Source organism: Ovis aries, chromosome 9 (genome assembly GCF_016772045.2).
Source record: "Ovis aries strain OAR_USU_Benz2616 breed Rambouillet chromosome 9, ARS-UI_Ramb_v3.0, whole genome shotgun sequence".
NCBI lineage: Eukaryota > Metazoa > Chordata > Mammalia > Artiodactyla > Bovidae > Ovis > Ovis aries.
The window spans coordinates 44,037,057-44,052,665 of record NC_056062.1 but is presented as its reverse complement, the minus strand read 5'-3'; the positions used below and the strand labels follow the sequence as shown (position 1 = coordinate 44,052,665).

Below are 15,609 nucleotides of genomic sequence, written 5' to 3'. Positions count from 1 at the left end.
AAAAATACATATCCTTACTTATTGCTGGTTGGGAACAACTGATTTTCTTTTTTGGTGAGTGAATGTGTTAGTTGCTCCATCATGTCTGACTCTGCAACCTCATGGACCATAGCCTGCAAGGCTCCATTATGCATGAGATTTCCCAGGCAAGAATACTGAAGTGGGTTGCCATTTCTTTCTTCAGGGAATCTTCCTGACCCAAGGATTGAACCCAGGTCTCCTGCATTGCAGGCAGACTCTTAACTGTCTGAGCCACCAGGGAAGTTCTTAATTCAGGATGATAACATTTTCTGAGGATCGTGAAACTCTCAGACATACTCCATAAAACTTAATGATTCCTCTTCCTAAGCAAGAAGGTAGAAAGCAAATACAGATACAAATTCACATGTAACTTAGGGATTCACAAGCCCCTAGGACTCTCTCAGTATCCATGGATCCTAGGTTAAGAATTCTTGATTGAGATAAGAACAAAGTTCTAATGTTCTAATGGATGTCTGTGAAAAATTATTATAAATTGAATCTGAAGCAAATTAAAACACTAAATATATACACACAGAAAAGTCGGTGTTAATACTTTATTGCCCAGGGCTGGAACTGAAAATAGAGTAAAAATCTCACTAAAATGGAGTCAGGAGACCAGAAGGGGGAGCTCTCATACAGGTAGGTACCTCTCAACATCAATATAGATCCCAACAGGAAGAAACATATCTTGCATCTCCAACAAGAAGCAACACTTCTCTAGTACCACCAGCAGGAGGAAGGAAGATTTGAAAGATTTTTCTCCTTGCCTGGCAACAGCTCTGCCAAAGAGAGACTGTCACAATGTATCCAATGAAAAGACACTAAACTTGGAACTCCCAGTTTTCTCCAATGGACTTTCTGTTACAACCCTCTGAACTGTTCTTCTCTATAGAAGAGTTTCTTTTCCTTTGCTTTACCAGACTTATATGTTAGTTACCAGATTTGTGATGCCCTGAATTGCTATTCTTTCCTGCTCCTGAATAAAAACCATTTTCCTGGTAAAATAACTGGCTGTTTTATTGTTATGTTAGCAGACCCAGTGTTTGGAGGATGGTATATCTCATCAAAATTAATGTCTCATAATAATACAAATTGCCAATATCTGGTGGATCATCAAAGGGCCAGAGAGTTCCAGAGAAACATCTATTTCTGTTTTATTGACTAGGCTAAAGCCTTTGATTGTGTGGATCACAATAAACTGTGGAAAATTATGAAAGAGATGGGAATACAGACCACCTGACCTGCCTCTTGAGAAAGCTGTATGCAGGTCAGGAAGAAACAGTTAGAACTGGACATGGAACAACAGACTGGTTCCAAATAGGAAAAAGAGTACGTCAAGGCTGTATATTGTCACCCTGCTTCTTTAACTTATATGCAGAGTACATCATGAGAAATACTGGGCTGGATGAAGCACAAGCTGGAATCATCAATAACCTCAGATATACAGATGACACCACCCTTATGGCAGAAAGTGAAGAGGAACTCAAAAGCCTCTTGATGAAAGTGAAAGAGGAGAGTGAAAAAATTGGCTTAAAGCTCAACATTCAGAAAACTAAGATCATGGTACTTCATGGCAAATAGATGGGGAAACAGTGGAAACAGTGGCTGACTTTTTGTGGGGGGAGGGGGCTCCAAAATCACTGCAGATGGTGATTGCAGCCACAAAATTAAAAGACGCTTACTCCTTGGAAGGAAAGTCATGACCAACCTAGATAGCATATTCAAAAGCAGAGACATTACTCTGTCAACAGAAGTCTGTCTAGTCAAGGCTATGGTTTTTCCAGTGGTCATGTATGGATGTGAGAGTTGGACTGTGAAGAAAGCTGAGCACCAAAGAATTGATGCTTTTGAACTGTAGTGTTGGAGAAGACTCTTGAGAGTCCCTTGGACTACATGGAGATCCTACCAGTCCATCCTAAAGGAGATTAGTCCTGGATATTCATTGGAAGGACTGATGTTGAAGCTGAAACTCCAATACTTTGGCCACCTGATGTGAAGAGGTGACTCATTTGAAAAGACCCTGGTGCCAGGAAAGATTGAAGACAGGAGGAGAAGGGGATGACAGAGGATAAGATGGTTGGATAGCATCACTGACTCAATAGACATGAGTCTGGGTAAACTCTAGGAGTTGGTAATGGACAGGGAGGCCTGATGTGCTGCAGTTCATGGGGTCACAAAGAGTCGGACACAACTGAGTGACTGAACTGAGCTGAATAATTCAAAAAGAACTTTGCAAGGATAATTCTCTTTACTCTCACCTTTAACAGCTCTTTTTAGATTTTTATTAGCAAAACCATAATAAGCTCCTTTGATTTCAGATAATTAAATGCTATAGTCACAGTATTATAACTAGTAATTCAGAAAAGGTGGTAATACAAGTTGATCATATTTTCTTTGGCTTAGTGTCTAATTCCACTGTGGGGGATTTGCTTGACAATTATATGTTGCATGCTAATGTAAAAGGAAGATAAATTTAAAATCATTTCATGCATCATATTAAGTACTTTTTCAGAATTTTCTAAGCAATGCAAAAGTTAAAGTATAGGAATAACCATGGATGATTAAGAACTTAATATCAGATAATGATATGACCTGTAAACAATAATTAAATGTTTAAATTTAAAGTGGACTTATCTTGTAGAAATGTATTATTCTTTAAAATAATATTTAAGATATATGTAACATCTTAACAGATTAAAAATCTTTAAGTTTAAATATAATTATAGTGATCATTAATAACTTAATAGATTACCATATTTCAGTGTTAGAGATGTTTCAAATAATAAGGCTGCAATTAGTACATCTTCTTTAAGCACTTTATTCCTTAAGTTCAGTCGAGCATGGGCTTCAGATAGGGAAACTCTAAAAGAGAAAATTGAGGCCAATCAAAATATGCTGATATTATAAAGACAATATATATTTTGGCAAGAAAAAAACAAGATATGTGTGAACATAAGCCACACCTTAAAGATCAGCCTTATTTTTAAAACAATTTTAGTTTCTTTACAAAGCATTTTTTTTTCTACCAAGTTGAATAGACTGTTTCAGAATGAGGAAGTCTCCTGATTTGTTATCAAAGAATTGGCTTTTATCCTGGTTTTTCTTTATTATTCTACACATTACCCTCCCCAAGTTCTGTTCAGTTAAATACACAGCTAGAAAATTAACTAAATATCTCTTACAGACACATCCTTGGTCTTTTCTCCCAGTTCTTAACCCACTGGAAGTCCTCACAGAATCTTGAAATTTCCGTGTTGAAGAGATTTTAGAAAGCAAATTTCAACATCCCATCAGATAACTGAATTTTCTATACAGCATCCCAGGATACTTATTATTTGGTCTCTTTTGAACTTACCCTAGGATTCACTGAGAATCGGAAAGCAATCCATTCCTTTATTATTTTTAAGCTAGCTTTAAGGCACTTGAATGATTGTTGCACATGGGAATCAGAAAATCTGAACTATGTCTCTAGAAATTTACTAGCTGTGTGAGTTCGTATGAATCATTTAATTTCTAAGATTTTTTTGAAGCTCTGCTATAAAATGGGGATAATAAAAATTAATAGGGTTATTGTGATTTCAAATGACACATTTGAAAATTTGGGGACTCACCCACAAAGATTATATAAATGTAAACTGAAATTGGTTTCACTGCAATTTACACCCACTGGTCTCTGTTTTGTCCTCTGGGATTACAAAACAAATCTAACACTTTTTAAATGAGACAGCTCTTCAGATATTCAAAGACAACTATTCTAGTTGCTCCATAGTTTATTTTCTCCAAGATAAATATTCCTAGTTCTATTTTTCTTTTGGCCACATTCCACAGCATACAGGATCTTAGTTCCCTGACCAAGAAATCTGCACCCCCAGCTTTGGAAGTGTAAGGTTTTAACCACTGGACCACCAGGGAAGTCCCTCCTAGTTCTTTTAATATGTCATGTGACATGATTTTCATGCCCCTTATCATCCTGGCTGTGTCCTCCCTGATACTGAATCAAATCACGTAGTACTACACAGTGACCAAATTTGGTTAATATTCCTTTTCAGTATAGTACTAAAGTGTGATTTGATCAGTAGAGAAGACTTGGGGCAGAATAAGCATTTTCTAACTCTTGATACTATGTTCTATTAATACAACCCCAAATCACAGTATTATTTACAGCCCTATTACATTACTTATTCATATTAAACATAAAAACATGAAATCTCAAATCTTTTTCATATTAAGGCAGATCACCCCTTTCCCATGCATTCAGTATCAGGGAGGTTGGGACCTAATTAAAGACATTCAGTTCAGTTCAGTCACTCAGTCGTGTCCAACTCTTTGCGACCCCATGAATCACAGCACGCCAGGCCTCCCTGTCCATCACCAGCTCCTGGAGTTCACTCAAACTCATGTCCATCGAGTCGGTGATGCCATCCAGCCATCTCTGTCGTCCCCCTCTCCGCCCGCCCCCAATCCCTTGCAGCATCAAGGTCTTTTCCAATGAGTCAACTCTTCACATGAGGTAGTCAAAGTATTGGAGTTTCAGCTTCAGCATCAGTCCTTCCAACGAACACCCAGGACTGATCTCCTTTAGGATGGACTGGTTGGATCTCCTTGCAGTCCAACACTCTGAAGAGTCTTCTCCAACACCACAGTTCAAAAGCATCAATTCTTCGGCGCTCAGCTGTCTTCACAGTCCAACTTTCACATCCGTACATGACCACTGGAAAAACCATAGCCTTGACTAGACAGACCTTTGTTCGCAAAGTAATATCTCTGCTTTTGAATATGCTATCTATGTTGGTCATAACTTTCCTTCCAAGGAGTAATCGTCTTTTAATTTCGTGGCTGCAATCACCATCTGCAGTGATTTTGGAGCCCCCAAACTGACACTGCTTCCACTGTTTCCCCATCTATCTGCCATAAAGTGATGGGACCAGATGCCATGATTTTCGTTTTCTGAATGTTGAGCTTTAAGCCAACTTTTTCACTCTCCTGTTTCACTTTCGTCAAGAGGCTCTTTAGTTCCTCTTCACTTTCTGCCATAAAGGTGGTGTCATCTGCATATCTGAGGTTATTGATATTTCTCCTGGCAATCTTGATTCCAGCTCCTGCTTCTTCCAGCCCAGCATTTCTCATGATGTACTCTGCATATAAGTTAAAGAAGCAGGGTGACAATATACAGCCTTGACGTACTCCTTTTCCTATTTGGAAATGGAAATATGTTGGAACAGGTTGTTCCATGTCCAGTTCTAACTGTTGCTTCCTGACCTGGATACAGGTTTCTCAAGAGGCAGGTCAGGTAGTCTGGTATTCCTATCTCTTTCAGGATTTTCCACAGTTTATTGTGGTCCACACAGTCAAAGGCTTGGGCATAGTCAATAAAGCAGAAATAGATGTGTTTTTTTCAAACTCTCTGGCTTTTTCGATGATCCAGTAGATGTTGGCAATTTAATCTCTGGTTCCTCTGCCTTTTCTAAAACCAGATTGAACATCTGGAAGTTCACAATTCATAGATTGCTGAAGCCTGGCTTGCAGAATTTTGAGCATTACTTTGCTAGCATGTGAGGTGAGTGCAACTGTGCTGTCGTTTGAGCATTCTTTGGCATTGTCTTTCTTTGGGATTGGAATGAAAACTGACCTTTTCCAGTCCTGTGGCCACTGCTGAGTTTTCCAAATTTGCTGGCATATTGAGTGCAGCACTTTCACAGCATCATCTTTCAGGATTTGAAATAGCTCAACTGGAATTCCATCACCTCCTCTAGCTTTGTTCGTAGTGATGCTTTCAAAGGCCCGCTTGACTTCACATTCCAAGATGTCTGGCTCTAGGTGAGTGATCACACCATCGTGATTATCTGGGTCATGAAGATCTTTTTTGTACAGTTCTTCTGTGTATTCTTGCCACCTCTTCTTAATATCTTCTGCTTCTGTTAGGTCCATACCATTTCTGTCCTTTACTGAACCCATCTTTGCATGAAATGTTCCCTTGGTATCTCTAATTTTCTTGAAGAGATCTCTAGTCTTTCCCATTCTATTGATTTCCTCTATTTCTTTGCATTGATCACTGAGGAAGGCTTTCTTATCTCTCCTTGCTATTCTTTGGAACTCTGCATTCAGATGCTTATGTCTTTCCTTTTCTCCTTTGCTTTTCGCTCTCTTCTTTTCACAGCTATTTGTAAGGCCTCCTCAGACAGCCATTTTGCTTTTTTTCATTTCTTTTCCATGGGGATTGTATTGATCCCTGTCTCCTGTACAATGTCACGAACTTCTGTCCATACATTACATTTGTCCTATTAATTTTCTTGTTGCTAGACTAAAATAATAATTTGAGTCTGTGAAGATCTCTCCAGAGTTGCTTATTTACAAATTTAATTATCATGTTCCTGATGTCCTCACCCTAACTTCTTCTAAAAATTTTGACCAGGACAGAATATATATACAGCTTTTGAGGGAAAGCAAAGAGCACTGTTCAGCTCCACTTCTCTAGAAAAGCATGAAAGTGAAAGTCACTCAGTCGTGTCCAACTCTTTGCAACCCCCTGGACTATACAGTCGATGGAATGCTCCAGGCCAGAATACTGGAAAGGGTAGCTTTTCCCTTCTCCAGAGGATCTTCCCAACTCAGGGATCAAACCCAGGTCTCCCACATTGCAGCAGGATTTTCACCAGCTGAGCCACAAGGGAAGCCCAAGAATACTGGAGTGAATACACTTCCCCATCTCCAGGGCATCTTCCCAAACCAGGGCTCAAACCAGGATCTCCTGCATTGCAGGTGGATTCTTTACCAGCTGAGCCACAAGGGAAGCCCAAGAATACTGGAGTGGGTAGCCTATCCCTTCTCCAGGAGATCTTCCTGATCCAGGAATCGAACTGGGGTCTCCTGCATTGTAGGGAGATTAAGCATGGCTGGTGTTAATAGGTACCTGTCTATAGAAGCAGGAGAAAAAGTCAAGGTTTATGACTCTTCTGAGAAGTGCTTCATTTACTTGACTATTTTATAAGACCCATTTCCATCTCTAGTATTTATTTCTACAAGAGGAAACAGTAGAGTTGTCATACTAAACTTAATTCTGTTTTATTCTTGGATTAGTACAGTCAAATGTAAACTGAGGCTATGTGAGTTTAAATTAAAAACATCTTTTTAAGACAGAGAAAAAGCAAATGAGATAATAGGGCTTTCAAACTTTTTAAGCTCTGAGTATTGAGTATTTGAAATATTACTTCAGAAAACAGCATTATATAATTCTGTTTGCCATTTTAAAACATCACAGTTAATTTCTAACTTCCTTTTCTGTCGCAATTTTTTAGTTCTATGAAGATAGAGTTGGAGAAATTAACTAAACATATTTATCTCTTTTAGTCCTATACTTGACATTTCCTATCAGTCCTCCACTTGTCTTATTCTATACTGCAGTCATAACAAGATATTTATTTATTTAATAGATTATTTTTACCCCTGGTCCTACTTCATAATTTGGGTTGAGATTACATAGTAATCTATATTAAATGGAATAATGGCTATCAACAGAGGACTGTTTAAATTATGGAATAGCTACATCATAACACAGTAAAACTGTAAGGGAACTATTAAAACAGAATGAGGCAATTCTTTATGTGTTAATAGTGAGATATCATGAGATGTATGCATGATTCCATTTGGGCAAAAAGAGAATATCAGTATGGCTACATATGTATTTATATATTATAAAAATATTTTTATATAATATGTTAAATAACATATTAATCTAAAATATATAACATTCAAATAAAATATGTACTTAATATACATCACATATTTAAACTATATATTTGTATATGCTAGTATCTGAATGGGTAATTTATGAAAGGACACACAAAGCCTGTTAGCAGGGATCATCTCCAGGGAGTGAGATAATCACAGGTAGGGTTAGCAAGGGACTTAACTCATTATTTTAGACTTTTCTTTCACTATGTCCATACTTTACTTTTATAATAAAAATTAGTTTTAAAACACTTCTTAAGGAGCAATAGTACTTGAGTGTACTAAAGTGTTTAAAAATACAAAGAATAACATAAATTTTTTTTCTAAGCTCAACTATAAAATATCTAGAAAGTCAACTGACTCAATGGACATGAGTTTGAGTAAGCTCTGGGAGTTGGTGATGGACAGGGAGGCCTGGCGTGCTGCAGTCCATGGGGTCTCAAAGAGTTGGAAACGACTGAGCGACTGAACTGAACTGAAGCGAACTGAACTGAACTGAACCACATTTTAAAAAAATAATCATTTGCATTAAAAAATTCAGTGCATTTTTTCCAGATGTACCTGACACCAGGTATCCAATAAAAAGTAGTTTAGTGAAAACAAATTTTTGGAGGTTCAAACGATGTAAGGCTATAACAGAAGAAATAATTAAGTTACCTTAAATTCTTTTGGAACAAAGTATATTGTAAATCAACCACCCAGCAATCAAAAAACAAGTGAAACAGTTAATTAAACACATCATTTAAAAGTAAATAATGGGGGCTTCCCTGGTGGCTCAGTGAAAAAGAATCTGCCTGCCAATGCAGAAGATACAGGTTCGATCCCTGGTCCAGGACAATCCCATATGCGGCACAGCAAGTAAGCCTCTGGATCACAACTACTGAGCCTACGCTCTAGAGCCGGGGAGCCACAACTACTGAGCCTTCACGTCGCAGCCACTGAAGCCCATGAGCTCTAGAGTACATGCTCCACAAGAAGAGAAGCCACTGCAATGAGAAGCTTGTGTACCTCAGCTAAAGAGTAGCCCCCACTCTCTGCAACTAGGGTAAACCCCACACAAGGAGAACCCAGCACAGCTAAAAAAAAAGGTAAGCAAAGATTTTTTAAAGTCAGTAATGATTTTAAAATTGAATACTTACAAATATTTTAATGCAGATGCTGACAGTTTTGATCCATATATAGAATCTGTTCTGATTCTGCGACTTGCTAGGTAATAGCCATGAATCATTCTTTCTGCCTCCAAGCTGAATTCGACATTCAAATTTTTTGCAAAAGCAAGCAGCTAAATCGAAAGTGTGAAAATTCAAGAAATTCAAACTTTATTAAGAGAACCTATATTACAAAAGTCCAAATATGGTCATTTTATTTTTTAAAGTTTGCATACTTTATTTACATCAAAACTGATTAAATATATGAGCCATCCAAAGCCATTGAGCACTTTAAATCATATTATACTTACAAAGAATATCACAGTCTACGCAGAATAACCTATTCTTCTCTCTTAGTGCAGAAATGTTCTGTGCAATGTATTTGAATGACTATCAAGTCTTTGCTTCCAGTGGAATAAAGGCTTACTCAGAGCCTTCTAGTGGGAGACAGCTCCCCTCAGAATCTCATTTCGCTTTGAATAGTTTTAATTTTCTGACAGTTTATTTCTAGAAAACTTTCTCTCATTGGCCTTCTTCCTTCCCTTCCTTCCTTTTAAAAAACACATCTAAAGACCAGCGATGTGGAAGTACTGTGTTAACTACTATGAAGATGGGCCTTGAAGATTCAGAAAGATTTTGGGTAGAAAATAAGCCCTCAACTTAATGATTATCACTGTTTTCTCTGAGTTTGTGCTTTCTTTCTGACTGATGCCCAGTTCCTCAAGTCCTTATTCTATGACACCATTTCCAGACTTTTTACCATTCACCATTTCTTTTGTTTCTGTGAGTTGTAAAACCAGAAAAACAACAGGAGGAAACAAAAAAGAAAAACCATCCATAATAAAGTTGCTATTAACTATTATATCTGTATTTTACATATAACTTTTTAAAAAGATCTGGATATGTCCTGGGTTGGATATGTCCTGTCTTTATTTTTCTTACATTCCACAATTCCCTCTAGGCCTTCAGAACAGAACAATACTATCAATAACATTTGTAGCTCTCTCTAGGTTTTATGCTATGGGGTCACAGTGATAAGACATCCACATGCCCCTTCATAAAAGACCTGTTGTCTCTGCTACTGGGAATGTAGCACAGGAGCCAGCGTTGGCCTCCAGTTATCAACTTCTTCAACAGTTGCCTAATCTTTATGACTACATAATATAATTTTTGCTCCAGTCGACAGATCTTCTCATAGTTTTCCATGTGTACTCATCTCGACTTTTATGTTTTTGCTCTTATTTTTAGCTTTTTTTTTTTTAGAATGTCCATCCTTCCTGTCACTTAAATCTTACCTTTTGTTTTCTTTTTTTCCTTCTTGTAAAATTTAGTTTTAATTGGAGGATAATTTAAATCTTATCTTTTCTTAAGGCACAACTAAAGTCTCACCACCTTTTCGGTTATTCGTAACTCTTGCATTCTACTTGATACCTTCCTTTCTGAAGTCATGCAATACTTATAGTCAGCACCACCTAACACAACTTTAAATTGTCCCTTGTTTCATACATCTCAATTAAATGATAAACTAAGGAAGAAAAATGTACATTTCTAGGAGAATATAAAAGAACAGAAAGAGGCTCATCTATATTAAGTACTCAGTAAATGCCTGACTAATTAAATCCATAGATTTTTTTGTTTGTTTTTCAGGGAAAAACTGGGCAAAAATTTTTCCAGGTTATTAGCATGTCTATATCATTTAGTACCCCAGTTCCTAAAGACTAATTGCCTTTTTTTATACACACTAAAACAAATGAAAAGACCTTATTTTATCATAAATATTGTTCTTTTTCTGTTTTAATCTATGCGAATAAACTCCACCTTTCAACCTTTTATCCATGCAATTTGGGCTGCAAAAAAAGGCTGATATGAACAAAAAATTTGCCGACCTGTGGATTCCCACTTCCCAGCGTTACAGGCCATTTAGCTATCCTACACAGACACTTTACTCTATTGTGGACAGATTTCTCAACAGTTAATATTAAAAGGGCTTCGCTTGTAAATACTTGAGTACCTTTAATAGCTATTAGAGTCATTACTCAATCTGCATCATCCAGCTGTCAGGTTCTCTGAACATGCCACACATGTTTTCAGGTCAAGACATTAAAATAAATGGGTTTGTGAGTCATGATACATACTCCCTATAGTCAGAACTATTCCCTTTGAATAGTTTGTAAAATGTAAAAAACTGTGTATCTAGAAAGCCTCTCATCATAATGTTTTATAAAAATATTCTATTTTGAATGTTTTAATGGAAAGATAAACCATGGTGATCTGATTAGTGATTCAAAGAATAAACTCAACATTTTAATATCTATGTCCTTATAGCTTTTAATTTAATTCTAATCTAAAATATTTTCTATACAATGTCCTCAAAATGCTTAAAAGCTGAAAGCAAATTGAAATAAAAGAAAATTCTAAATAAGGAAAATTGAATGTTCAAAGGGAGTTTTATTTAAATTGAGAAACATTAACACAAATATTCACGGCACTCATTTTTTCTACCTTTACCTTTTCAAAATCTTCGGTTGTGAACTGTTTAGAAGCTAAATAAAGCAGCCCTTCAGGATCAATGGCTTTCTTTAAAGTATGTTGCACAGTTGGAAGAAGTGGGTGGCAAGAAGATGATTCGTTGCAGTTAATCAATAATGCAAAGGACTCTACAAGATTAGCTGGAATTAAACTGCAATCCTACCTCAAACAAAAATGTAGAAGGCAAATATTAAACACTGGCATTTTCACAAACACTTTAAATAATAACAAAATAAAATAATCATTACAATTATAGTTTCATAATTTAATGTAATTGACACTATAGTAATATAATTCTGTTAATAATTTAAATAATAATTATAAATAATACTTCATTTAAAGTGATTCCCAAATAGCATGGGATCTTTGTGGTAACCAATTTTTTAAAATGCTCTTTATTGAGTATTTTCTTATACATTATTCATTAAAACCTCCCCCACTACCTACTCAAATAATAATTTCTAGTGAGCAGATACCTGCTTTGTATGACTAAAAAATGAAAAATTGCAAACAACCATGTCATTATTTAGTTCCAGGATCTGAGTAAGTATAGAAAGTAAGCACAGAAATAAAAATAAAACATTATTATTAAAAAATTGAGACTAAAATCCATGACTAAATTCCTTGAACAACATTCTAACAATAAAATACACATATACTTTACCATCTGACCAATTAGCATATTGGTTTTCTGTATATTTCTCCTTGAGGGTGAATCCATATCAAGAAAAGACCAAAAACTACACTGAACTGGAAAAGTCATTTGTTGATCCACATCATCCCCAAACTTCTTTCCCGAGATGTAGACTGTGATGCTTCTACTTTCCACAGCTAAGTCAAGAGATATTATCCATTTGTTACTTAAGTTCACTTTGGTCAATATAGCTATACATTAATAAATATTATTATAATGAATTTTATGACCTAAATTTTAGATAGCAAGATACAGGAAAACTTGATGGTTTTGCAGGATATGGCTAAATTAGAGGATTTGCCATAAAAAGAAGAAGGCAAGAAAAATATCTGAATGTTTCTGTATCCCCTGACGATGAGAACCATTAGTCCAAAGCATGAAGCTGGAATTGTGGACTGGGATGAATAGGCAGAGGGTAAGGAGACTGGTAGCATCATGCAGGTTACAAAGAAGGCTGAAATTAAGCAATGTTCTTTTGTGTGGGGAAAAAAAAAAGAAAGCAGATCATCTAAGTTAACAATGAAAGAGGAAAAGATTGTGATAATACATACAATCTGGTATTTTGTGTCTGGTTCTTTAGGGTTTTTTTTGTTGGGGTGGAGGGTGGGAGGTTCCTGGTGGCTCAGTGGATAAAAAAATCTGCCTGCAATGTGGAAGACTCAGGTTCAATTCCTGGGTTGTTAAGATCCCCTGGAGAATAGAATGGCAACCCACTCCAGTATTCTTGCCTGGAGAATTCCATGGACAGAGGAACCTGGTGGGCTATATATAGTCCATGTGGTCACAAAGAGTTGGACATGACTGAGTGACTAACACATACACTTTGTTTTTTAAATTACTGACTTGTAGGAATTGCTTCTATGTTCTAGGTATATGTCCTATGTCAAATAAATGTATTGCAATTATTTTATTTTCCTTTGTTTGCCTACTCACTTTTTAAATGGCCTTTTGATGTGTATAACTTTTAAATTTTTGATAAAGTCCAATTCATCAATTATTTTCTGTTAATTGCTTTCTGGGTTTTGCCTAAAAAATCTTTGCCTACCCTGGTGGCACAAGCGGTAAAGAATCTGCCTGCAATGCAGGAGATCAAGGTTTGATCCCTGGATAGGGAAGATCCTCTGGAGAAGGAAATGGCAACCCACCCCAGTGTTCTTGCCTAGAGAATCCCGTGGACAGAGGAGCCTGGTAGGCTGCTGTCCATGGGGTCGCATGGAGTCGGACACGAGTGAAGCGACTTAGCATGCATGCATGTGTTGGAGAAGGAAATGGCAACCCACTCCAGTATTTTTGCCTGGAGAATCCCAGGGACAGAGGAGCCTGGTGGGCTGCCGTCTGTGGGGTCACACAGAGTTGTACACGACTGAAGCGACTTAGCAGCAGCAGCAGCCAGTGTTCTTGCCTGCAAAATCCCGTGGATAGAGGAGCGTGGCAGGCTACAGTCCATGGGGTCACAGAGTCAGACATGACTGAGCATTCACACAACACACCCTTAAATCATAAAGATTTCTCATGTTTTCTTCTGGTAGCCTTAGAATTTAAGTTTTTACATCTAGGTTTATGATTCATCTTTAATTAATTATTGTGTATAGTTGTGAGGTATGAACAAATATTAATTCTTTTCCAGATGTTCCACCATAATTTGTAGAAAAAACTTTCCCCATTTTCCTCATTGTTTTGATGTTGTGATCAAAAATCAGTTGAACATATGAGTGTGAGTCTATTTCTGCAGGCAGAGGCAATATGCTATGTCTCCTGTGTATTGCTGCACATGCTTGCTGGTATGCCAAGAATGCAAAGCCCTAACTTTTCTTTGCCCAATACTTATTTCTCCATATCCTTGTTAGTTATAAATCTGGCTCAAGTAGCATTATCCTAATACCAAAATCAGATAAAAGATATAACAAGAAAACTACAGACCATAGCCCTTATGAATACACAAGTAAAAATTCTCAACAAAATATTAGCAAATTAATTCAATGATAAAATATAAAATAAATATAAAAATAAATATACAACACAGCCAGGTAGAATTTATGTTAGGTATGCAAAGCTAGTTCAACATTTGAAAGTCAATTAATGTAATCCCCATAATATCAACAGGCTACAGAAGAAAAATCACATTATTACATCAATAGAAGCAGAAAAAGCATTTGGTAAAATTCAACACCCTTTATTTAAAAACTCTTAGTAGATTAGGAATAGAAGGGAATGCCTTCAACTTGAAAAAGAACTTCATAAAAAAACCTATAGCTGACATCATACATAATGGTGAGAAACTTGAAAATTTCCTATTAAGATCAGGAACAAGACAAGATCATAATGTTCTTTTTCACCACTGTTTTTCAACATCATCTTGAAGGTCCTAACTAGTGCAGTAACACAAGAAGAGGAAATAAATCTGGAAGGCAAGGCAACCCACTCCAGTATTCTTGCCTGGTGAATTCCATGAACAAAGCCTGGTGGGCCACAGTCCATGGGGTCACAAAGAATTGGATATGACTGAGTGACTAACTCTAATACAAATTCATGTGTTACAACTGAGAGCAAAGGCTTAAACAGTGCATTTACACATTAAATTCCTGTTTTTATTTATCAAGGTAAAATGAGAAATGTCATTTAATATAATTTCTCTATTTCTAAAATGTGTACATTATAACCTCTATTGTTAGGTAAGTCCTAGGCTTCCGTGGTGGTTCAGATAGCAAAGAATTGGCCTGCAATGCAGGAAACCTGGGTTCAATCACTGTGTCAGGAAGATCTCCTGAAGGAGGGCACTGTAACCCACTCTAGTATTCTTGCCTGGAGAATCCCGTGGACAGAGAAGCCTGGAGGGCTACAGTCCATAGGGTCGCATAGGGTCAAACATGACTGAAGTGATTTAGCACACTCAACTCCATGACACTGATGGAAAAGTTAAATAGGTAAAAATTAATTTGAAAAAATATTGTTTACCTGACTGGAGCTGTTCAAGTTTATCTTTTTTGTGTGAAGCCAAGTCTCCTATAAAGCAGATACCACCTTTAGCTAGCAAAGCACTGCCAGCTTGAATGCTAACTGCTCCAGTTCCATACTTATTCCTGGATAGAGTAGGGAAAATTTCAGTAGAGACTGAATGACGTATACCACGGGGCACAAGGTTTATACTAAAATTCAAAAGCCTAAGGGAAAAAAATAAATCATGAATTACTACTATTTAATATTTGATTTTCAGAAGTCATAATGTATAATAGCTATACAATTAGATTTAATTTGATTTAATGTTTATTGAGCACTAGTGCTAGGGATAAAAACACATAGGAGCACATGAGATTTGGTCCTCAACTTAGAAAGCTCACACCTTAGAGAGATGAAAACAAAAAAGTAAAATATGATATGATGAGTACTAAAATAATGCTGTGAGGACATCCATAAAATAATTATTTCTTCCTGGAAAAAAAATCAGAGAAAGCTATAGAGAGATGACATTTGAACCAAGACTTTCTCTTT

The 15,609-nt window shown here is 36.6% G+C and overlaps 1 protein-coding gene across 1 annotated transcript in view; it reads right to left on the bottom strand.

Annotated features, from left to right (window-relative positions):
- Positions 1 to 15,609, bottom strand: part of MCMDC2 (minichromosome maintenance domain containing 2) — a 43,972-nt gene that overhangs the window by 6,349 nt on the left and 22,014 nt on the right. The window contains exons 9-13 of the mRNA XM_015097792.4: positions 15,076 to 15,281; positions 12,091 to 12,257; positions 11,406 to 11,585; positions 8,889 to 9,031; positions 2,774 to 2,883 (exon numbers count right to left, since the gene is read on the bottom strand). Coding sequence (XP_014953278.1) covers positions 2,774 to 2,883; positions 8,889 to 9,031; positions 11,406 to 11,585; positions 12,091 to 12,257; positions 15,076 to 15,281 — 806 coding nt within the window. The remainder of the gene's footprint in view (positions 1 to 2,773; positions 2,884 to 8,888; positions 9,032 to 11,405; positions 11,586 to 12,090; positions 12,258 to 15,075; positions 15,282 to 15,609) is intronic.